At 39.3% G+C, this 25,374-nt stretch overlaps 1 protein-coding gene across 4 annotated transcripts in view; it reads right to left on the bottom strand.

Moving 5' to 3' along the window:
* ubr3 (ubiquitin protein ligase E3 component n-recognin 3) overlaps positions 1 to 25,374 on the bottom strand; it is a 42,181-nt gene that overhangs the window by 13,406 nt on the left and 3,401 nt on the right. Inside the window, exons 5-32 of one of the 4 annotated variants that reach the window (XM_051403089.1) lie at positions 25,083 to 25,123; positions 24,674 to 24,740; positions 24,464 to 24,594; positions 24,011 to 24,239; positions 23,084 to 23,263; positions 22,076 to 22,209; positions 21,891 to 21,977; positions 21,743 to 21,808; positions 21,565 to 21,654; positions 21,319 to 21,447; positions 21,187 to 21,239; positions 20,969 to 21,102; positions 19,706 to 19,791; positions 19,474 to 19,615; positions 18,391 to 18,487; positions 17,185 to 17,326; positions 16,665 to 16,769; positions 16,400 to 16,570; positions 14,792 to 14,824; positions 13,472 to 13,917; positions 11,858 to 11,946; positions 8,774 to 8,923; positions 7,804 to 7,937; positions 7,023 to 7,133; positions 5,896 to 6,096; positions 5,340 to 5,393; positions 4,871 to 5,007; positions 1,045 to 1,130 (exon numbers count right to left, since the gene is read on the bottom strand). In XM_051403089.1, coding sequence (XP_051259049.1) covers positions 1,045 to 1,130; positions 4,871 to 5,007; positions 5,340 to 5,393; positions 5,896 to 6,096; positions 7,023 to 7,133; positions 7,804 to 7,937; positions 8,774 to 8,923; positions 11,858 to 11,946; positions 13,472 to 13,917; positions 14,792 to 14,824; positions 16,400 to 16,570; positions 16,665 to 16,769; positions 17,185 to 17,326; positions 18,391 to 18,487; positions 19,474 to 19,615; positions 19,706 to 19,791; positions 20,969 to 21,102; positions 21,187 to 21,239; positions 21,319 to 21,447; positions 21,565 to 21,654; positions 21,743 to 21,808; positions 21,891 to 21,977; positions 22,076 to 22,209; positions 23,084 to 23,263; positions 24,011 to 24,239; positions 24,464 to 24,594; positions 24,674 to 24,740; positions 25,083 to 25,123 — 3,525 coding nt within the window. The remainder of the gene's footprint in view (positions 1 to 1,044; positions 1,131 to 4,870; positions 5,008 to 5,339; positions 5,394 to 5,895; positions 6,097 to 7,022; positions 7,134 to 7,803; positions 7,938 to 8,773; positions 8,924 to 11,857; positions 11,947 to 13,471; positions 13,918 to 14,791; positions 14,825 to 16,399; positions 16,571 to 16,664; positions 16,770 to 17,184; positions 17,327 to 18,390; positions 18,488 to 19,473; positions 19,616 to 19,705; positions 19,792 to 20,968; positions 21,103 to 21,186; positions 21,240 to 21,318; positions 21,448 to 21,564; positions 21,655 to 21,742; positions 21,809 to 21,890; positions 21,978 to 22,075; positions 22,210 to 23,083; positions 23,264 to 24,010; positions 24,240 to 24,463; positions 24,595 to 24,673; positions 24,741 to 25,082; positions 25,124 to 25,374) is intronic. The other 3 variants (XM_051403091.1, XM_051403090.1, XM_051403092.1) reach the window with 3 other exon arrangements.

Below are 25,374 nucleotides of genomic sequence, written 5' to 3'. Positions count from 1 at the left end.
ACTTGACCCATTTGTCTGCTTCATTTACCCTCACTGCTCTCAACAGCTCTGGGATGGCATCTATCCTTACCTGCCATTGCTAATCGACCCTTTTGTTTTTTTTTCTTTTAATGGTTCAGCTGTAACACGGAAGAATGGGTTTGATCTCAAGTCAGACACTTTATTACACAGAGGCCCACTATAATTGTCAACTTAAATAACAAAATACATCTGACATAGCAGCACATTAGACTACAGTTTTATTAAAAGAGCAGTGAAAACACAGCATGTGACAAAAAAAAAAACACAGACAAAGCACTGATAAACTAACACAACTTGAACTTTGTGTCCATGAATTCTTATTGATTAGGAATATCCGGCCATAGGCACTCCCCTTGACATATAATATTAGGCGTTGACACACCACATATTAGTGAACTTAAAAGATTTACAGGATAAATTGCAGTGTTTCCTCTATGTTGATTTTGGAGCGGCGGCCCGCCGCTGTTAAGTTTCTGCCACCACGGTATCAGAAATGGGGCAGACGCACAACGTAGTCACGGTTGCCTTTTAAATGATCCTGCCGACATAATGCACCCCCGTTGGCTGCCGCTCACATTGCAATTTAACAACAAGTAGAACTATTCAGAGGTTATTGGGGCTGTCCAGTTTAACTCCACATACTGTTGTGTTGATGTAGCTTATTGTCAAAACGTTTGCTTTCTTCCAAGTCGACTATTAAACTAACAGCTCCACCAAAAACGTCACCGTGGTGGGTCCGTTTTAATTGGACAATGTTCAACTTGTCAGTTCTCAGCTCAACGTCCTGATATCAAACATCTGGAAACATTAAAACGGTAAATATATTTGTTTGTGTCGCAGCGAAGTGTCACTGCTGTTTCATACGTAAAACGTTTGCCGGCATGACGGGACGGGTGGGTGTGACCGGTGGTGGGGGTGGGGGGGTGTTCGGACGGGCCTGCCCCCACTGCTAAAACAAAATCCTAGAGGAAACACTGAATTGTATTGTAAGATATAACAGATGGTCTACAACTAAGTACTCACTGAGACATGAGCGTTTGGCAGCTGCACTGGCCCCTCCAGAGCACAGGTTTCCTCCCCGGTGCACAAGTTCCAACTCCAGGTTGGTCCTGAGGAGACAGAGCCATGACTGTTACTATGGAGCCGTAACACATAAAACAGTTCAACAAGTGCATATGTAAAAGATGCACAACAAGATTTTCACACTTGCTTTCAGAGAGGTATGGCATCTTAATTTACAGTCCTGCTCATATCATCTCATCACTCACATAATAGTTAGAGCAAGTTCTTTGGCTTTACCAGGATAAGAAGCACTGTCTTTTTATTGGTTAGAAATCATACAGCATTAGTTGGCATTAGACCTACATATTAAAGGTTACAGTATAAGTGAATCGTGAGCCAATGTGTAGGACTGCTTTCCAAAGAAATAGCAAGAAGCGGTTATTGAATTAAATGAACCTGTGGGCCCAAGTGTGCAATTCAGTTGCGCATCAGAGGTTTTTTTGAAAATGTTTAAGCAATATTTAAGCCAATATGTGTACTAGTTATATCTGAGACATTAACTACAGACTGCAATAAGTTTGGGAATTATTTTTAATAGATGTTTATTGTTTATTTAAAACTATACTGTTGTCATAAATGTCTCCATAATCAATCACCTTCATTGTACCACATTTGCTGCCTTTGTACTCCTTACTGAAGGCAAACAAGTAAAAATTCTTTGTCATGTTTTGCAAGTTACATGAGATGATTTACTGATACAAAAATTATCAATTTTGGGTGCAGTATTCCTTTAAAAACAGCCATTAAAGCAGAGAGTGTGCGTGTGCCAGAGTAGGAATGGTGGTAAATGGTTGAGTATCATCATATTCAGCTTTTGGTTACGCCTGCCTCTTTTACCAGTTTGATTAGGAAGATGAAAGATGCTGCCTAGTCAAGCCATTTGCCATTTAATGCGCCTGTTTTGCAGCAGCAATTCCGTATCAAGTAAATGACAGCTTTCCAAGACTGATTTTGCACAAGCTGGACCATTAGCATAAAAGCTGTTCCAACCACAGTTCATGCATAATCCCCAATGTGAATTTCCCATGCATATCCAAACACATTTCACTCCTGAATTTTAATTCCCCAATACCAAACACTGAAAAAAAATAAACTAAAACCTCTAACAAAGTACATAGATTGTGAAAACAGATAGGTATTACTAAAATAAGACTGATCTGCGCCCGTTTTCATCTCGCCACTGGCCATTTCCTTCTATGGGCCAGGGAGGTGGGGGCAAATCCTTGGGTTTCCTGGGAGAAAAAGCAATTTCACATAGATAATGCAGCCACGGTGAAGCTCCATCTGGCTTTTGCTGATAAGAGTGCCCCTGTGACAAAGGAATTTTCCACTCCTCAGGCAATTTGCGCTGTTCATTGAACTTCAGAGAGCCAACAGGCACCCAGACACACTCAGGGGATCATTCTGTTCAGGGCGGAGGGCTGAGGGAACCACAGCACTGGGTGGGCAAAGGATGGTTACGCTCGAGGAAGGGCAGAGTTTTTGGAGTGGGAGTGGTGAGAAGTTAGAGACCCCAAGGTGAACTGAAAGCCCGACACTCTAACCCATGATCAGCTTGCTGAGAAGATACAAATGCCTAAGAAAAGGACTACGTAGATTTTTTCAAGATTATGTTTGTGGCCTTTTGGCCAGAGGGCGAGTGGCGGGTGGCGGTGGCGTGCAGTTAAGATTCCTGGCTAAAATCGAACTGTTCCACGACAATGTAATGTAAAAGGGGCCATGTGAAGGACCACTTGAAAGACCAGTGGTCCTAAAATTCAATCACAGAAGGTGAAATAAATCCATACTCAGACTAAAATCTAATAAGTGAAGATGGAGCAAGAGCCAATACCATTTCACTGTGGCCTGAAGTGACAAAGCTGTGAATGCTACTGTAGAAGGCCCCTGTTCTTCCAACACTTCTAGGACCAATACAGCAGTGTAATGACAAGTGTGAAGAAAACAAATCAACCACACCTTCACAGCTCCTGAACAAATTTGAAAGAATGCAAAGCAATCCATACATTTGGTGCTATGCAACAACTGCAGTATTGAATTTCAGTTCAATTTCAAGGCACCTTTCTAGAGTAAAATGCTAACAAAGTAAGACTAACACTGAGAGGGGACGCTACTGTCTTTTTGCATGGATAACCATTGTTATTCAAGCTGAGGAGCTGGCATTAAGAGACAAGTGAAAGAGCAGGCAGACGTTCATCCCAATGGTCTCAACAGTCAGTGGTGTGTGCAATGCGTTTAAAAAGAGCAGTGGTGCAAAAAGAGGACCTCCAAGTTCGAAGACTGCAGACACAGAGAGATAGCCCAACATGACCAAGTCATTGCTCATAATTCTGAAACAGGTGCATGCACACATGCACACCAACTTCTACGGTAGCATTTTCCGAGAAAAGGAAAAAAAAAACGAAGCAAAGGAGTCCATCAGATTAGGAAACGATGTGCATAAACACGGTAAATTTTTGCCCCTAGAAGGACACCAAATCACATGTATATCCTTGCACGTGATGTTATTTTATCAACCCAATCCTCCATTTCCAGCCACTTATCCAGGTCTGGATCACGCTGGCAGCAGACTAAACAAGGTAGCCAATATGTCCTTCGCCTCAGCTATGTCCTCCAGCTTCTCCTGTGGTATCCTGAAGTGTCAAATGGGATATACTGTAAAATCCTTTCAGCATGTTCTGCGTCTGTCCTTGGTTTCTCTTACACATGCCTGGAATACCTCCACAAACAGCAGGTATCGCTGTCTGTCTCTACTTAACACAAAGTAGCTGTGATTCTGCTTAGAATACCTCATCCCAACAGTGAGTTAAGAATCAGTGTTAGGACTAAACTAATTATATCCATGATATTATTTTTATGACTTGCATTTTTAATATATAAAATCAGGGCTGTAAATCACAAAAAATGCAGCCAAACTAAAAAATGCAAAAGCATATAGCCCACATGGAAATCAATGTCATCAGTGTGCCTTCACCTTATCCGTTTCATGATTTGAGTCACTACCCACAGCTTACGATCATAGCTGAGGGCTGGAACGTAGATCAACTGAAAAATCAAAAGATCTGACTATATCTCTTTGCCACAACTGGCTTTACCAATCTGCCTGTTGAGATACCTAAAGTCCAACTGAAACCACATTTAGTCACACCTTTTTGTAGTCAAAATGAATATTGTTGTTGGTTAAAGTCTAAGGCTCTTGTGTTGTGTAGTAGGCTGCTGTCTTGATCAAAGCCTGAATATACTCCCAAAAGGACCAGGATCATAGGTAGTTCTTTTGCATCACTCGGACGCTTGCAGACCCTCGTGAAATAAATAGAATGAAAGTAGAATTCCTGCTTCATTGTGACAGTCTGCTCTGACTATGATATATTGCTGACGTTTCTGTTACATGGCGGATTTGATTAGTTGTTTTAAAATAAGGTCTCCATTTACGTAGACGGATATCTAATGACATAATTTCTCTGGAGACTGGGTACTATGATAGTGGAGGTCATCCTCCAGGAAATCAAAAAATCTGACCAGTTTTCTTTGAGAACCCGTACCAGGAGCTGTTGCCCGTGTCAACACACACTCGCAGGGTCATGCTAGCACGACACTGCCACCAATATTTATTCATAATATTCATCTTTTCATTTTACATGTGTTCTTCAACAGAACTTGGAGCTCTTTCAATATACAATCACACCTGAGTGATAACATGCTCTATTATCACCTCCAAGAATACAACGTTGTTAACATTACTGTAAAATGTACATACTTCTATCTAAACTCAGTGTGACTCTGTCCTCACCTTGCCACAGAGTACATGAAGAGGAAGTCATTGTCAGGGGAGCCAGGGTTCTTGCCGTAGTCCATGTATTTCTTCTGGGTGGTATTCTTGATGTCTTTAATAACAAGCTCCATCTCTTTACTCAAGTTGGATTCCGTCTTCAAAAAGAAGAATACAATTAAGTCAAAATTATTTCTAGAATGGACTTTGGGAAGCTAACATAAACTAAGAGAAATATTTTTACGTTATAATAAACAACTCATGATCTGGCACAAAAAGATGCATTACATAGAAAAACAAGGCTGAATTAGACATATGTTCACAACCTCCTTTTAAATGCCGAACAGTTTCAAGCAGGAAATATTTACAATAAAGTCAATAATCCAAACAGTTTGTTATTAAACATATCCAATAACAGTACTACAGCTTTTCCATTATTATCCGTTATAGCTATCAGTGATGGAAGATAATGAGACTAGTCACAATTTACCTTTATTGAAAGTTCCTTTTCTTGTTTTCTATCCCCCTTCATAGGCAGTTTAGACTGCAATTTGGGATAGTTGATACAAATATCTTATGTCAATAATAAAAATGTCCAATCTGCATTTACATCAGTATTACCATGCAAAAATATCACATCTGAACACGATGAAAGGAGACTTGAAATGTACTGTGATCCAAAAGACACCACTAAAGAATTCTGTGAAAAATGGTTCTCAGACTGATCGAGGACATGAGAAATGAAATAATCAGGGCATGCAAAGAAACTTTTTAATTGTGTTTTTAAAGGTTATACAAGGTGTGAAGCACAGTTAGTATTTGGTTTTTAAATTTCTGTTGAAAAGCACTCTGCCAATCAGGTGAAAGGATGAAAAACATGACATCAATCCACTCCCTATAATTTGGAGTAATCTGATTGTTTCTAGTAATTATAATCACGTCTGTGTGACCACCAGCCAGTAATGAGTTGACAGTTTAAAATACAGCTGTGGAAAACATACAGGATGCTTTTAGTGATAAACCCCTGACCTTATTGAAAAACTTACCGGAAAAAGCCCAAGTTTCTCCTGAAGATCTTCCACCTCCTTTACAAGCACACACGTCTTCTTGTTTGTGGGTGTGTGCCAGGCACCAGCCTCTGTGCCCCGTCCAGGGCGACAGGGAAGGACACTATTGGCAAACTGTCGACACAGTGGGCAGGTAAATTCACCCTTGTCAACAGAGAAACCCTGGAGGACCTGGTCATTCTGAAAGGGGAAAAAAAAGGACAAATGAAAGTTACATTTGACAATACAATCAAAACTCAAAACTGACATTGGACTTTGTTATTATTATTTTAAGATATATTTTTGGCCTTTATTTTGATAGGACAGGTGAAGATAGACAGGAAAGGGGGGAGAGAAAAGAGAGAGAGAGAGAGAGAGAGAGAGAGAGAGAGAGAGAGAGAGAGAGAGAGAGAGAGAGAGAGAGAGAGAGAGAGAGATGACATGCAGCAAAGGGCTGCAGATTTGGATCCTACTAGGGCTGCTGCGGTAAGGACAGGTAAGCTACAGGCACTGGACTTTTAAAATATAGATCTATATTTAATACGTAGGATGGCACATTTGAAAAAGGTGACCCAAAAACTTTAGAAAAAACTGAATCTACACAGAGAAAATATCAATGGATCCAGTGCTCCAATGATTTTCCTCAATTCATCATGTGGTCTTTATAACCTTAAAGAAAGGTAACCGGATTGTTTGTTACACAGAACCATTTGGGAGTGAAGAAATACTCTCCAGTTCTGATGTAACTGATGCTAACAGCGTCCATGCTAACCTATATAGGAGCCACCATTAGTGTTAAATGAACAGTGTCCTCCAACACCCATAACTGTCCGTACTTCCTCAAAGGACGCTGATTGGAAGGGTACCATTGTAGTTGGCCACAAACACAAAGACTGAAGCCTGGTAAGGTGGATTCTCATATAATATTGTAATCAGAACTAAAATGATTGAAATTTTGTCCATTCAAAGGTTTAAAAAAAACATATTTAAGTAGTACTTAAGTAGTACTTAGAATTTTTTTAAATAATTAACTGTCAGAATTGTTGTTGATTCATTTTCTATAAAATAACTATCATAGTTAGAATTATCATTTCATGAGGTTAAGTTAAGGTAAAGTTTTTTCTTACCCTCAGAGACTCCATGTATGACTTGTGGCAATCTATATGCAAAGTGTGTCCACAGGTCTGGACGTAGACGCCCCCGTCCCAACCTATTGACACAGACTGCAGACAAGAGCTCTGCAGAATTCACAAGAGAAAAATCACATCAATTAGAAGATGCAAATATGTGTTCAAGCATTCAACCTGCTAAACTTTTTGTTTATCTGAGGCGCTGATAAATAAATTGATTTTTAAAGTTTCAATTAACAGACTGCAATAAACATCCAATTGATGAGGTATTTCAAAGCCAGCCACTTTTTAATACAACTACACTGCACAAGGGATTCAACAGCTTTTTATTAGATTATATCCAATTCAAGTAGTCTAATCATTTTTGGTCTGGAGGTATTGGAAGATAATCAATACACAATGTTGGAATGAGAAGCAAATGACAGCAGCTAGCTCTTTTTGAGTGATGACTTCCAGACAAACTGCCCACTAGTTTATGCATATTTATTCTGCTGTTTGTCATACAACATTGAGTCTTCAAAGTGATGTTGCATGACAGCCATTAGCTTGCCTATAATGTCATCACCACAACCACATTTAAGAAGTGTATTCCTTCCTTCATATGCATATGAACTAAAAATCAAGAAATTCAGACAGACAGGATGAAAGGACATTATTCGAGCTGCTAGCGCTGCTATTTAAAACACAAGAATCCATATCCCTAATGCTTAAGTGCTTTAAGGGCTTTCAGTCTTTTCTCCCTCTTGTGTAAAGGTGGCAATATTTAAAGACAACTTACATCTTTGAAGAACCGCTGCATGAGCGTGAGCCTGACATCATGAGCCACCCCACACGTGTCTGCGGCATAGATGTGTTCTTCATCACTTGTCGGTAGTTTCTTGGCCTCTTTGCTTTTGCAGCGGTGCCCCAGCACTGAAAGTCAATCACAGAAGTCAGCGATGAATTATGAGGTGTTGACGATAAGTATGTCTAACCTTTTGAGTATTTACATAAAGAACTGCGATTATGGTCAGAGTTCACAGAGCATTAGGGCTACAACTAACCATTATTTACAAATCACAAGGTGACCGTTTAAATTTTTATCACCATCCAAAACCCAAAGATATTCAGTGCACAATGACAGAAAAGCAACACATCTTCACAAAGCAGCGGCTGAAACCAGAGAATGTTTCGCGTTTCTGCTGGATAAAGAACTAAAACAATTAATTGATTATCAATATGGACAGGGGATGCATTTTCCTTCCATTGACTTATCGATAAATCAGGTAATCGTTTCAGCTTTACTGGTACCTGTCAGTGGCCAGAACCAAATGTTTAGGGTTTTTCACAATGACTGATAAATCAGAGACAACCTGGCCTTTAACAACAATAAAATGTATATAAAATAAACGGAAAATAACATACAACTTTAAATGATGGCAGTTTCCCGTTGCCAAACTGGACAATGTAATTTTATGCTATGATGGACCCACCGTTGGTCAATGGGGGCAGATTTTACATGATATTTTCTTGACGTTGAGGTCAAAGACTTGTGAACCATTTCACAAGGTGACTAATTACTAATCAAACATGCCATTTATTTGGATGACAGTGAGTGATCCTTCTGTCCACAAACACTGAAAACAAATGACCTCTTACAATGATAGGCTCCATACGGCTAACCAACCAGTTAAAAATTAGATTTATTAGACTGTTTTGGCTTGCCAACAAAGAATAGAAAATAGAATAATTTCAGGGACACAAAGTACCTGAGGATGCCTGGAGGAGAACTACAAGGCCAGTGGGTCTGTCCTCGGTGGAAGGTCCGCTCTGGCCACAGATCACGCAGTCGTAAAGAACCTCGGACTCCATCACTTCAGACGCTCCTAGGTCCATGGCAGCCTCCGTTTCAGGGGATTCTAGCACAAAAAAGTAAAAATCTTAATATAAGTTGCAAAAGCTTTCCCGTATACCATAAACAATCATAACCGCTGCAGCCAATAATTACTTAAAACCTGGAAAAGCAATTATGAGAGAATTTTAGAACTTATCGTTCATATTCAATCATCTGTAAGCATTACGTTCACTTCTGTGTGAATGAAAAGCATCCAACTGTGTGAGAAACAAAAACACTCAGAGGTAATGTGGTCTGAAAGGCTTTCCTTTAGGTAGATCAGAAATTAAGGTAACGATCCATGATGAAGGGAGGTCAGTGACTGCGAGCCATGATCCTACTCAGGCGACAAATTCCATACTCAGTTACACAACACTACTCCTTTCTAATTTACACAGAAAATAACCAACTCTAACAACATACTTCTGACTTTGATCTTTAAGTGCATTCAATAAATAATGTGCTGTTTCTGGACTATAGTTACGTGAGGAAGAATGGGTATAGACAATCTATCTGCATGACTGGCACAGCACTGGAAATTAAATACTGAAGTGAAATTACTTTAAATGTTAAGAACTGTGTTCAATTTGAGCAGTAAATATTGTGGAGAAATGTCAAGCTGGGTTGGAAATTGATTTATTGCTTTTTGGGAAAATATGCTCTCAAGAGAGGTCACTGTGTTCCTGGGGAAATGAAGGATGCATTAGATGTCAACACCACAGCTTTAGCCCCAGGTCATCCCAGTACACAGAGCAACCGATGCACGCGCATGTGCAGAAACACACAATTGCGAAATGTAAGACGACAAGGACACACACAGACGCTTGGTGTTCTGCTGTTTTATGCTTCCTACAGCATAAATTTCTTCAATTGTTAGCCTGTTCTTAAAGAATGCTGGTTAGGTTAATGATGACACTGACCATCTCTCCTTGCAGACAGGTTTAGTATAATTTGTTCTGTTTCTGTCTCCACTCCAATACAATACAGGTGACTGAAATCTGTTCTGTGGCACGTTGAAAGATGGCATAACTAAACCATAACACATGTTTCTAGAGAGCATCCAGGTTACTCTGATTAATCCACAAAACACACTGTCAGCTTTAACAGGGACGGTCAGCAAAAAGCAGTTACAATGAGGTTGGATGATTATTCTGAGTATCAGGGGCACTGAAAGACACACTGCTGTTGAAAACTTTAAATCACTTTTTCATTACTATGAGTACAACATAAGAAATTCCATTCACCTCCATTTTATTGGGAAGGAGGCAGAAATAGCTTAAAAGCTAGACTAATAAATCTAAAAACTACCTGCATGACTAATTACCTGTCTACCTCTCTTGGATTAAGCCCCTCTACTAAGCTTTATCAACCACACTAGTGTCCAGACAAGACAAACTCAATGCTATGAGTAACATAAGAACAGAGGCTCCTTATAGCCTAAATACAATTATATTGTCTTTTAGTGACCTTTAGATTATTATAAAACAAAATTGGGTTTTAAGGTTGATTTCAAGACCAAACAGCAAATCCAGCTGCCTTTTATGAAGTACTTCTTATAACCCTATGGCCTGATTCCATCATACTTTGTAACTTCTGTAATACTACAATCTTTAAAACTCACTACTGTTACTCATTTACTTCTGTAGGTCACATACTGTGGCATACATTTATTTCTATTTCTATTTATTTCTTATCTCTACATATTGTCATATATTGTATTATTATAAAAAGGTACATACTTATATTTTTATTTTATTTTATATTAGTGTCTATTGTATATATATATTGTGTTAGATAATGTAATATAATTATTATTTATATTCTTTAACATCCTGTGAGAACCTTGAGCAACTGTAACAAACAAATTTCCCCTCAGGGATCAATAAAGTATTTCTGATTATTGAAAATGTTCACAGACAGATGTGAATCGATGTTATCATAAAGAAAAAAGAAAATAACAGCAAATGCTGTATTGCAAACCTCTACAAACAGCCTACTTTGCATTGACTTGTTTTAAACAGTCATCTTCCCATTCCATTTAAATGTTAATTTGGTACAGGTGATGCAAAGCGAGCAGTGAGCTTAAAGTAAAGAAACTAAAGTTACAGTATGCAGAAAGAGGTCAGAATACAGTCCTGCCAGAATGGTCCATCTGATCATAGCAGCCATTATTCATTCACTAACCATGCTGTGTCAGGGTGGGTCCTGAGAGTCCAGCCCACTATTAGTGCTTTGATCCTTTATGCCCTCAGCTAGCAGCCACCCACACTCCCACAGGAGCACACTCCTCTCAATTTCTCCTAACAGGCCTGCAGAGACCGCAAACACGGGCTCGGCCCACTGTCACCTTGCCTCAATGAAAAAGGCATAGCAATGATAAGTTTTTTTCAGCCAACAGCGCTTTTCTTCAAGGGCTACAGTAGCAAAGTGTCCTTCAAACAAAAATGTGTTAATGTGTGTTTTGTGTTTTTATGAGGTCTTGTACACCTATGTCAGAACAAACCCACTTTGATAAGCACATCAGTGTGATGTGGGTTTTAGGTGCCCTATCAGTCCCTGCTGAAGGAATAAATATGCAGAAATGTGCTTTGTGCAATATTTACTCTACATTTTTGCTCGATTATACAAGAGGACAGTAAAGAAAAGAATATCACAATAAAATTGTTTATTTGACTAAAATTAAACAAAAAAGTCTAGGCGACACCATTTTATTCTTGGCTTGCCTGGTAGGCTGTGCAGCATTAAGGTTACTGTAGACTGAATACTACACTTTGATTTACAACTATGTTACGTTAAGTATGCCAAGTAAAGACTGTGAGCACATGAGCCCCTCTGCATCTGCTTCTCTACTTTACAGAGTATCCTATCATATGGTTGCTGTGAATAATGTGTTGGTAACTTAAATCTCTAAGAACATAAGTAACAAGTTGGCAAAAAATGTGAGCTGGCCTTTTCTTACCAACATCCATGGCCGTTTCCATGAAACTCTTCTGCCTGGAGGCAAATTCAGCAAGCAGCTTCTGCTGTCTCTCTCTAGCCCTTTGACGTCTGAAAGAAAGAACAAGTGAAATTCTATTTAAAGAAAATGCAGCAACAACAACCCAGTAATTAGTTAGTTCAAAACCAAATTAATATTAATTGTGTTTATGTAATTATAGTACAACCAACTACTGAATTAAGAAGAACCTCTTTTTTTTTTATTGAAGGAATTCAATCATTCCCATGAGAAAAGTTACACTCAGTAAGTGAATAAATGCATACACTGATAAGTTGCTAGCAACTACTAGCTCAATTTCAGAACATTAGCCACTACAATTCAACTTTTCAAATGCATTACAGTCGTGCATGTTTCTCTTGATCAACCACGGCATGTGCAACAGACTCTTCCATGTAGCAGGGGATACCGTTATATACACAGCAGGTGTCTGATTTCAACAGTGCTGTGTTGTGAAAGTTTGAAAGGTTGATTATTGAACTGATATGGTGGGTTAGGCCCCACTCTGCAGACTTACTGGGTGAGACCTGACTGTAAATTAAGTCCCTAATAAGAGGACATAAACAAATGCTGACAGGCGCGTCACAGCTCAATAATTTTCACTGATGGCTTCAGGGTTGGTCGGCAACCAGCATGAGGAATGGGCAGCAGCTTCTCACTTCTCAGTGCCATTGACTGCACTGCTGCCTGACGGTTGCCTTGGAAACAGCCCTAGTTCGTGTGAATGGGAGAGAGTCTACCTTTACCTTGTCTGTGAGGTGAAGCAAACCCCAAAAGCAGGCAATTATTAAATGGTTATAGCCCATTCCATCATCATTAGAGGAGGGAAAAGGGTGACACGGACTAGTGGGTGAATGTGAGGTCGAAAGCCAAAACCCACTGAGTTTGACTTCAACCAACGGACCCCATTTTCATGGGATTCTACAGTGTTAATGGCAACACGTATGATATTTGGCAAAAAAAATAAAAAGCAGGTAAAAAGGCTTAAAATAATTAAATAAAATACAGTAAATTTAGCCTAAAAAGAAACATCACCTGCTGCAACCTTTGACAACATATTAGAAGTGATATACAGAATATATCTGCACTTTCCAGACAATATTACTGAAAGACTACTATTTCCTTGTACAGTGACTGGTACAGCTGTACAAAGATATAATGTGACATCCTGAGAGGACCATGAAGAATTATCACTTCCTTTGATTTTCATTATATATATATATATATATATAACTAAAAACTTGTGTATTCAACGCATATATAAGGACAGTGTGATTGGATAATTTATACCCTCATTGTGCTTACACACATGATTAGAGCTTTTGTTACAATTACAGTGAAATACACTTCTTTTAGTGTTATAAACAAAATTTTAGAGTGTGTATTGATTATAGATTATATAATAAAAGCAAATAAAAGCAAATAATAATATAGTTAGGATAGCTGTATGGACAGAATATCAACAAGCAACCACGGCAAAGAGATAATGAGCAATATTAATGTGCAGCATGGTACAATGCAAATGTAAATCCATAGTGGTGAATATGTTACTTAACAAAATGTGCATGATTCTGTTACCTTTCTTCTTTATCCATAGTTTTCTTGTCTGTGGGACTGTTCTTCTTAGGTGGAACAGGAGGACACACCTTTCCACAAATGTCCTGGATGCTACGCTTGATTTGGCAGCTCCGCGTGGCCGCCTTGGTGAGGATACGCTCAATGGCTGTAATGCCATCTCCATGAGCGTGACGGTTCATGTCCATATCCTCCAGCCAGGATGCCGACAGAGAGTTCTGCTTGGATGACAGCTTCTGGTGGAGCTTGATGAGGAGGGACAGCATGCTCTCCCGGATCTCCAGGATCTCTGTCACCAGCTGGGGGGGTGTGCCTGGTGGAACCCAGCGTGTTGAGGAGCTCTTGGGCCTCACCACCTGGGTAGCTTCAGTGTTGCTGCGGTTGATGATCTCCTGGAACTTCCTCCTGCGCTCCGCTACAAGGCTGAACACCTGAGCTTCACGCAGGTTCTAAGAAAGTGCAGAATAAAAAAATAGATATAATTTGTACATATTTGGTGAATATTGTTATGTGAAACAACTTACTTGTTTTTGTATGGTTGATCCAAACTCCAAGTCTGGCAGTGTTAATACCATGCCCTATTACTTAAGCAATACTGACACATGTGGTACATATATAATGATGTCACACACATACAAAATGTTTCACAGCACACAACATCTGTAGTATCAAGCTCACACCATATCAGCAAAATATGCAAATTCCACCTGCATTTGGGTGCTTTACCGGTCTGCCTTTGAGCACAAACATCACCTCATAAAATTACATCACCAATAGTCTGATGGACTTTGATGAATTGGCGGGATGCACTATTACCATAACCAGACAGGCACAATACACATAAAAGTCAAATTAAATGTCCATTATAAAATTTCAGCTGACGTTTCATGAATCCCTTTTGCTGATAGTACTCAGGACAACCATTTTCCTAGAAAAATTCAAATCATCCTAATGTTAAAGCACACAAGCCATCTGAAGGATTGCCGTGACCTGACCTGACAAAAAAAGGACCTGAGCTGCAATGTTAAATAAACATACATCATACAGGCCAGTCAAGGCAACATCAATCATACTGACATGCGGTTAAAAAGCATTTACCCAAACCTGCATTACACATGTAATTAGTTTCAGCAGTCAAGAGGGAGGGGAACTGCTGAAGCACAGCATTATACACACACCTTAACACACAAAGGCAGACGTCCTTTGAAAAGCACAAAAACAAACATGTGCAAGGAAAGTCTTTCATAATAAAAGATAAAAAGTAGACAAATGCAGCTGCTAGTGGCATCAAAGCCACCAGCCTTTTTATAGAAATGGATGTACCTCTCTCCAATTCCCTGTAAGACGCCTGGAGTTCTGTGGAGCAGGTACAGCAAAATGAACAGTAATAATAATAATAATAATAATAATAATAATAATAATAATAATAATGATCTGAAAGAGGAACATGAAAGTACCAAAAAAAGAAAAAAACTAGGTAAGATTATAAATAAACTGTACACATCTCAGGGCAGAGCTCAAAGAAAATGTGAAAAAAAAACAATAGTGTTTTTGTTGTTGTTGTTTTTTGCTAATGTTATCTTACTAGGATACTGATTGTTATATTTAGCATGAAAAAGTCAGGGGAACACCAAAGGCACTGGGCCTTGAACGTCTGTACCAAATGTCATAGTAATCCATCTTGAATTGAGTCCTTAAGGGATGTGACCCAAAGCGTTGTCAACACCACCTGTAAAGTCTGATAAGTGAACTTACTTATATGTTTTTGTATGATTTATGTACTTTATCACAACAAATCCCTGCATTGCAGGAAGCCGTATTTAATTAGTGCTTGTTAGGTTGGTGAAATATTAAGCAAACAGTTTGACATTTTGGAAATAGGCTTGTTTATTTTCTTGCTGAGAGTTAGATGAGAAGCTTAATACCACCCTTATTACTTATGTACCGTAAATATGAAGCTTCAGGTAGCAGCCGGTTAGCTTAGCTTAGAACAAAGAGTGGAGATAAGTGGAACGAGCTCGCCTGGCTCTGTCTAGAGTTAATAAGATGTGCACATATAAAGCTCACTAATTAACACATTAGATCTCCTTTGGTTAATCTGTACAAAAACTAAAATGAAAACACGTGTTCACAATACTGAGTTGTGGACCATTTCTTTCCCGAGAGCAAGTAGTGTAGTTTTCACTGGTTGCCTGGCAACCTCACACAGATGACAAGACCCCGTCTTTGGCTGCACTCCATTTAGCTTTGCCGGCACACCGCTTGTTACATAGTGGCAAGAGCAGGAAAACTCAGATGAATGGAGTGCAGGTGGGAGGTATGACGTCAAGTCAGCTGATAATCAAGTAGCAGCAGGTGGAGGAGAAAACTATGAAACATTTAATTTTCACAGACTTAAGTGTTGTTAGAGACACTACAGTACCTTTTCTATTTAGATTCAGCCACTAAATGCTGTGTGAAATATGACTATTATTTATATTGCCTTTAGTACATTTTGTTTACTTGCTGCACAATCCACAATAAAAAGGTCGACAGTTTTGTGCGTGTAGGAGCCACACCAAACCCATTTACTGGAGCACAAAATGACACCAAAACAAAACTGACTGCAACACATCGAGTGTTTATAGCTAATGACAACTGCCTGCTAATGCAGTCCAGCTGATACACAGCAACACTGGCACTGGAGTGGGTTTTTTGGCACCTGACGATAATCATTGGACTTCCAGCTTTAAACTCCAGAGAAGAATATCTGGGTCTTGAGCACTTAGATGAACTAAGCTTTTTTTCCTTAGCCACTGCTTCAATTCACAGCCTGACAGGAAGTATACAGTCAGTGACAAACTCACTAGAAGTCTCACTTCCAGTTGTAATTACAGTGAGATCACACTGTAATCAATGGTACAGTTTGTATATAGTGGAGCAATCTTTTACCTGGCCATAAGAAGAAGCTTCAGTGCTGGTGCTGGGAGGGGCCTCTCTCTTCACTTCGGGAGCTGTCTCGGGAACCCGAACCCTCACAAAGTTGATGACATGGTGCAGATTGGAGAGGAGGTTGGTGCCAGGGAACCAACTGTCATGGCAGTGCTCCTCAATGCACGGCTCCTGGAAGCATAGAGAACCAACTGTAAGGCACTGCTGGACACTAGAAGCCATCACAGTGAGGAGAATAGTTGGAACACAAACACACAGATCCAACCTCGTCCTCCTTGTTGTCTTGAACCTGGTTGTCCAAGCCCAGCTCGATCAGGTACAGCACCATGCACAGCACATGCTCAGACATGTTCTGGTGATCCATCCATATCTAGAACATATAATTTAGTTTACAATGAAGAACAAAAACAACCGTCAGCTTGGTTCATTACCATTTTGCATTGGATAAAAAACAATTTGAATTGTGATGTTACAGACAAATATTATTATAATATTACCCCACTACTGATACCAAATATGCAAATGCTTTTGTGTTTTTGGTTCCACATTATGCCCCATCTACACTATGAGGTCCGTTCATTTTGCACTGCACCTTCAGCACTTTGCCTGTCCTGTATTGTACCGATATCTTGTAACATGTCAGCACCAATTAATTGCCACGTCATATTACATCTGCCCCAATCAAATATGGCAAACACAAGTGCTCCTAATTAAGCTCAAGGAGTAAATTGAGATGCAAGGGCAGCGCTGTAGTATACCACATGAATAGTCCTTGAAAGGCTCACCTTGTAAAGGAGAGTGAATATCACAATGTGAAGCGTCTTGCAGTGCAACAGCTTGATTAGGCCTTTGTAACACGGATGCAAAGGAGTCCTCTCCTTGTACGGTGGCCATGGGTTGCCGGTGTGGATCCCAGACTGTTTTAAACTAGGTGACATAATCATCAACAAGAAAGAAAATATCAGAAAAACAATAAACACACAGAACATATTCATTACCACAACTTTTAGGGCATGTGCTAGCTTACATGCAACACAAGGTTGACTTTTTCACATAAAGCAAGATGATGAAAGAAATAACAGTTTGATGAAGTAACACTTTACATTGTTTAGAGTAATTCACTGCACAAAAGGTTTTAGTCTATTCAACAGAACAGCTGATGGGCAGCACATTCACTCACTCTATTAGTGATGAAGGGATCTTTGTTATATAAAACCAGGGGCAGCCTGACAGGCAATCCATCATATTCAAACACTGTGAATGAGCAACATGAGGCTGTATCAGACTCTGACGGTAGCAATGGCAGCTTCAGTATGCTTCAAGGAAATATGTCTCAGTTTAATCTCGCCTGTATCACCAAAACTGGCCCAGAAAAGCACATGGTGTATGTGAAAGAAGTACAATTAACTACATCAGTAATCTATCCATATTTTCAATTACAGCTATACCAAAAAAGGCCAGGCTAAAATCCCATTAGAAGAAGGTTATCTTCCCAACCACCATTTCAAACACAGGGGCACTCAGTGAGGGAACCTTTCATTATAATTAGCATCTTTACACGTTCCAGCAACCTTCAATAAAATTAACCCCCACGGTATCTCCTTCACCTCCACTGACACATTCGTCTCGGGAGACGTCCGTACCACAATCAAACAAGAAATATTTCCTCAATTCTATTACAATTTAGACTGTAATATTGATTTTTCTGGACAGCTATCTAATTGGAACCAACTTGAGCACCTGGTAGACCTGACCTTTCTTATCATGTCCCTACATGTGCAAGTGAGAGAGGCGACCCTAAGAACAGAGCAGGTCAGTTCAATCATGAATACTCCCAGCAAGAGAACAGAGTACTGTCAAGCAAAATACAAGGACACTATGTGACACAATGATAGAAATATTTTAATTAAAATCCCAGTTTGTTAAATTTTAAAATGATATTAAAAAAATAACATTTACTTGGGGAAATTACGTTGACAGTGTTAACTTACAATGCCGAGTATCTGTCCATTGCTGACTGGACGTCACGTCGATAGACAGTTCTGAGAACAACCATGATGGGGTCAAACTCCTTCTCCCACACCTCCGCTAGATGAGAAAAGGGAGAGAAAGGCTTTGTAACCTCTGGTACAAAGTGACATTGATTCACTTTCTTTCTATTTCACCTTCTCTTTGTAAGTGATGTAAGGCTGCCCCCAAGTGGTCTGCTGAGGACTGATGACACAGATCGAGACTTTCAGCATATCAAGGCCTCATATTCATAGTTATTTTACAAATTTCTATCCACAAGTCAGAATTTAAAGTGTGTGTTCTAAAATATAATACATTATTTTCTTCTCTGGGAGTTGGGTAAGATATTTATATCACACAAGTAGGCATTGAGCATAAGTTTGCTTCTATTATATGCCATACTATATCAATACAATAAAGCTAATATAAGCAATGTATCAAAGGCTACTCCAGAATTAAGATTAGGTTAAAAAATATTGTGTATATAAGATCTCCTTACTGGAATCCTTACTAGAGAAGTAATGTAATTTGGTACACACACGTATTAAACTGCTTCTAGGGACAAAAAGAAAAAGTGACTTTTGATGGATTCATGAATTATTTGAGTTGTAGGTAATAAAAAAGCAAATACTATGTATTTTCAATTAAATATGAAAACACAGCCCAGTGTTTAATGCATTACAGGCACACTGTACCATTTGTTTGTTGTTGCAGTTTTTTACATTTTGTCCCAAACACCCAATTCCCTGCAGACTGTCGCAGTCCTCGTTACTGCTAGCACTACTGTTGGCCAGTGGAGGGCACAAGACAGACATGTCTGGCTCTTGATAAGAGCTTGTCTGTCCCCCAGATACAAACCCCTTTGTGCAGATACCACAACCAACCAGAAGGCATTCAGCATCTCAGATCAGAAATGTTATTGTCTGAGTGCCTTGTTCCTAAATACAGCCACATTGTTTTCACCAATGACATCCCCCACTGCACTTTTCAAAAAGGTTAACAGGTTACTTCTTACAATGGTCCGTTTGTAAATCATGCCCTCAACTTCACCCCAAACATCCTACCTTTAGGTGTGTACATCCCCTGCTGCATGGAGCCTCCAGGCTCAAACACCGGTGCTTTGAAGTCAGCTACAGCAGAGAGCATCTCCTCAAAACTACAACTCCCTGGTACAATGCCACTCTTTGGGTTGGGATTCTCGGGAATCTAAGGAAACACTCTTAAGGAAAAAAGATTGTAATGGATGTAATGTAATGAAGTCACTCTTTAACATATTTGTTAAGTACTGAAGGATACAAGGTCTAACAGCGCACTGTGTGTACGGTCATTCATACACAACTGCGAGACCATCTCAGCTCGAAGAATCTCGTCATCCGTCATCCCTGTTGGTGAGAGTGAGAAGCAGAACGTAAAGACAAGCTGACAAAGATTACTACCCAACATTAAAAACCAATTAGCAGAACTCCGAGTGGAGGCTGTGGGGTAAATATCATGTTGAGTCAGTTTAAGCAAGAGTCTGCCTGTGGCCATGGTTTGTTTAAAATAATGCAGTTTTCCTGGGTTTGGTAGGAGGATTTATAACAGAAGGATGGGTCAGAGTCATTTTACAAGCATTTTAACTAACACTACTATGAAACGGTGGGGTACGCTGCATCACAGCTTTCCTTTGAGTGTTTTTGTGTAGCTCTGTCATGGCAGGAATTTTTGGACCAGATTCAGCCAGCGTCTGTTTATCTCCAGTACGTACAAAATTCCATTGTCGACCAACAGCAGCATTTCATAGTTGTTATGTAGCTGAAGAATGTCACTTAACGGCTTCTTTTAAGCCACTTGGGCTTTCATCAATCATCATCATTACGTCAAACAAATGTTTCACTCTTTTAAACTGCAACATTGATTTAAATCATTCAGGCATATCACAAAGTCTGTTGAGCACTATCTATACCAGTCCTTCAACATTTCTGGCAGTGTGTCATCCTCTACTTATCAAGCAACATTTGGCATATGTCAAGACAGTGACCAGTGACACCTAGCCTCTATTTGTGTAAGATGCCTGAAGAAGGGTTTTCTTAAAGGGCAGAACAACAACACTGCACCATCATTAAGTTAAGTTATCCTTTATCCCCGTAGGCAAATTCATTCTCTGCATTTGACCCATCCTTAGTACTGGGAGCAGTGGGCACCCAGGGACCAACCAGATCTGAGCCAGTGCCTCAGTCAAGGACACCGACTGGAGAATTAACCTAATGTAGGTGGGCAAAATCAGAGCCACTTCAGACATACAATTTATTGTAGAAAACATTATACAATATATGGCTACAATACACTTTGACTAGCATTTTGGGATACCCCTACCTTATGTTTCACTAAACATTCACATACAAATTTGGTATTTTATTGATATATAGGTATTTGATTTAATATGATTTATTTAGTTTGCTGCTAATTATGATTCACTGCAGTTGACACTTAGAATTGCTGGTCAGAAACGTACAAAATTATTTGTGGTTAATTTCGTACTCTCTGTAGACTGCATGCATCTTCTATTTTACCACTTACCCAGATGAATGCGAAGGCTCGTCAATATGACCAGGAAGGTCAATGCTCCTTCCAGCATCGGCCTTTCCTGCTCAGAGTCTAACACAGCATTCTGATGCTGAGAGGCCATCGTCAACAAGTCAACCACTTTGAACCTGCGTGTGAGAAGACAGTCTATACAATGATACTGATCTGTGTTGAATTAAAAATCCAGAACCATTATAAGAGTCAGCGCTTACCTCTCAAAAACACTTGAGATAAAGTAGTCCGGGTCTAGTCTTGATGCACAGACCTGAAAGACGAATTCAAAATAAATACTAACATAAACTTCTGAGTGATACTGACAGTATCCGTGATACGGCAATACGAACCTGGAGGAGATAAATGTCTGGATCAATCATGGAGTTGCAGAAGTGTGACTGCACGTAGGTCATGGCCTGTCCCTTGATCTGGAGACCATTCCTGACCCACATGTTGCTGTGGATCTCTGACAGGCACGCCTACAGCCGCACATAGAAAAGTGTTAGTCAAAACGTGGCTACAGACCTGGAGGAGATCCACATATACAGTACAAGAATACAAACCACAAATCTGTTTGTGGGCCTCTAGTGTTTTACCTGGATTTGGAGCGGATGCACCATGATCTTCATCAGCATCTCTTGGTCAGGCAGGAGGCTGTCCAGATCCAGGCCTTGGCACTTTACAGCCTGAGAATTTTCAACCAAACCATTAGATTTAAAATGCACACAAATTACTAAAGAGTCATGTCTTAAGAGATAAGATCCTCTGACATACCTTACTGAGGAACATGGCATAGTAGCGGTGCAGTGGCAGGTGAAATGTCACTTGATTGGGAGCAGGCTATAAGAGATATAAAAGCCATTAGAAACAGGTAGAGGAGAAAGCTTGCTTTAAAATAAAGGGCTTTGGCTTTTTAATTTACCTCGTCAATGAAACCAATGGCATCAAACCAGATCTGCAGAGTCTCCAAGCAGTAACGCACCACAGTTTTAGTGTACTCCTGTGTCTCCTGTTTACAGACAAATTAAGAGATACATGTTCCAATAATTGTTCACTAAGATCACTAGGAATACATACAGGTGATAAGAGTGTAAAGATAGGACCTACTTTGACTTTGCAGTGTGTTAAGAGACCCCACATTGGTTGTGCACAGGCCTCAAGCTCTGCTGCAAATGCTGCATAGTATGTCTGAGACTCAAATTCCACGTGTTCATTCAACTCCCGCTTATTCAGGTTCATACCTATAACAGCAGGAAATGGTTCAGAGGTTAGACCACATGTCACATGGCTTCTTAATGCTTACATGAGCAATAGATTAAAATAAATCACAAAGACTAGACCTTGTGTACTGAAGTTGAATGCAGAACTAAATATATTTCTTCTCATATTAATTACAGTATGCATACATAGCATATTAGCAAATACATATCTATTCTTCTGAACCGAATAGGTCTTATGAGAGCCAAATAAATCAGTATCAGACACCAGAGATTAAAGCAAGAGCAGTGCAGCAGACATACATACAATGTAATAGTGACACTTGCACATAACGTCAGCAAGAGGATACTCAAGCCCACTGTGCAGGGGTGAGTGTTATTTTTAGGGTCGTGTTAAGAGTACACGTGGCAAATGTGCAGCACAAACCACAATTATAACTACAAAGAGTTATGCACCCCACAACTCACTTTTTCTATGACATTATTATCAGAAGCACTTCTTACTGAGCATACTGTTGATAAATAAAGTCTAACTGGAAATCTGCAGTAATAAAAACTTTAAAAGTGTTGTGTTTGACCTCATGAAGTTTGTATCACAAATTACAGATATATTCAATAGTGTAGTGGCCTTATCAAACCACTGCAGTGCCAGAAATGAATAGTCAGGGGTACAAAAGCAAATATTAATCAAGGACAAACAAATAACAGCAGCATAAGTAATAGGCACAACCTGAGGAGGCTTTGGGATCAAAGAGCAAACTTCTATTTCGTGATTATCTGTCTCAACTCTAAAACATCTAATCTGAATTATCGATGGTAGATATATGCAGCATTTGTCCTTCAATGGATATTTAGTTCTGCATTCAAACTTTTTATTGTGGAAGGGCTTTTCACTTACCTTGGAAAAACGATACAAAGCTCATCCACAGCATCAACAATGAATGGTCCTCTAGGAACTTTTTCGCTACACTTTGGTGTGAGAGGATGTTAATGAAGTCACTAACTAATGGCCAGTAGGTGTTGTTCTTCAACAGAGCCTCGCTGCAGTTCACCACAACATGGCGACTGTTCTCTTCATCTAAAGGGGAAAAAAAAAACAAGAGACAAGGAAACACACAGACATTAAGTCAATTGCATTTTGGCTCATTTTATATTTTGTTATTTAAAAATGTTTAACACATCAAAAGAAACAGGCGAATATGTGGAGGAGGAGAACACACTCACAAGTTACACAACTCAAAACCTGGCTGTCAATACGGAGTAATAATTCTAATTTTTTTTTAAATCAGGCTTATTTCATTTAGGGCCTGCACAAAGAGAAAGGCCAGAGGGACGAAACATCTGTGCATGTTTTTGTTTCAGCACTGAGAATGATTAAAAATACAAAGCAAAATTAACAGCTGCATTTCACTCTTTTGAAAGCAGTCCAGTTTTTTCTTCTTAACACATTTCACAGACTTGCTGTACCCATTTTTTGCATATCTAAAATTGACAAAGTGCAGACTTTATAAATACTCAGCTAATGATGAGCCTATGACCTCTTGGTATGATGTCAATCCATGACACTGGGTTTTGTTAGTGGGTGCATACATTTTGACATATTGAGTTGTGACATGAAATCTTTGAACCTGCGTTTCAGTCTCACCATGCATACTGCCAAAGAAGTTAATGATCAGATGCAAGATCAACAATCGCTTCTGACAAACCCAGTCAGAAAATCTCAGGCTGAAAATCACCTGCTTCGTTCTTTACACAAACAATTTGCAGGGTGATGAGGTGAGTTAAATGAAAATAAGTAAAAATCTGACACATTTGGAGAACTTACCCTGAAGCTCACTTTTAATAAGGCAACTCTCCATCATGTAGAGGAGGACTGTGACCATGATGTCCAGCAGCTGACACTCCTCTGTCACATGTCGAGCCAGCTCCTCGTTGCTGAACAGCTGCACACTAATATGTACAATGCGGTTGGACATTGTGTCCGACTCGTGGCTTTTCATCAGTGTTTTCATGATGAATGCATAATGCTGAACAAATGTTTTTGTAAAGGTGATCTGCCAGACAGGAAGAGTTAAAAAAAACAATACCACAATTAAGGCTTACTGTTGCAATGTTGTGGCTTTAAAGGAGAATTCCATTTGCTTTCAAAACCAAATACATATTAAAAGCATCACTTCAGTACCCAAGAGTCTAAACCATGAAGAAATTATAGAACAGACATACAGCTAAAAGTGAAAGCAGACATTGCTAATAAATGTTACCATGGAAGAGAAAATACCTTGTAATCCTGATCTGGCAACATGTTGAGTAAGAATGTGACCATCTTCTGAGGAAACTCATATTTTATTGTCCAAAACAGCAACTCCTCCAGGAAGCATTTATGCTTCAGAGATTCAATAATACACGGGTCTGAGGGCAGAAAAGACACATAATAAGATGGACGGTTCACGTAATATATACTGGTTCATTACATTTTCTTTACATTTACCTTTGGTACTGCTGCTCAGCTTAACCCTCTTCCTCTGGCCAACAGACTGCCCTGCATCTTGGTCCTCCTGAGAGGAAAAAAACAACAACAATTTCAACCAACAAGTGTACAAAATATTGAATTAACTGTAGATCAAATAGACTAACCTCAAATGTTTATTGGCAAAAAATTCATTAACATCCATTTTGGTAACATCTTAATCATCTAATCTAAATATCAAGTAAAAATCCCAAACAAATACTTAATTTAAGATATCTATGTAGGCTCTGAACACTGGTGATTTTTTTTACATTTAAAAAACAAAAGTTTCTATTAATAAAAAATTACAGACTAATCTTCTGGACCCTAAACTAAAGTTAAATTGAAAATGGTTAAATGTTGCTATTATGTGTGTGATGCTGGCACAAACCTCTTTATTAGACTCATCTGGGCTCCCTGGTGCAGTGGTTCCTAAAGAAAACCAGAAAACCATTTAGCGAAGTAGCCTTTAGAAGCTTCTTAAGGCACAGCACAAACACATGCAGACATATCACAGTCTGCAAAACTACCAATTTGTTCAAACAGTAGTATAAAATATGGGTTACATTAAGATGTGACACACTTTCTAGTTCTTTCAAAATCATGTGTGCAAAGTTGGATTTCTCTGGAAAGAAGTGTTAAGTAGTTGGGCTGCAAAATATGGTTAAAAAATTGCATTCATC

Source organism: Dicentrarchus labrax, unplaced genomic scaffold (genome assembly GCF_905237075.1).
Source record: "Dicentrarchus labrax unplaced genomic scaffold, dlabrax2021, whole genome shotgun sequence".
NCBI lineage: Eukaryota > Metazoa > Chordata > Actinopteri > Moronidae > Dicentrarchus > Dicentrarchus labrax.
Note: the sequence above shows the minus strand (reverse complement) of the source record. Positions and strands in the feature narration are given on the sequence as shown.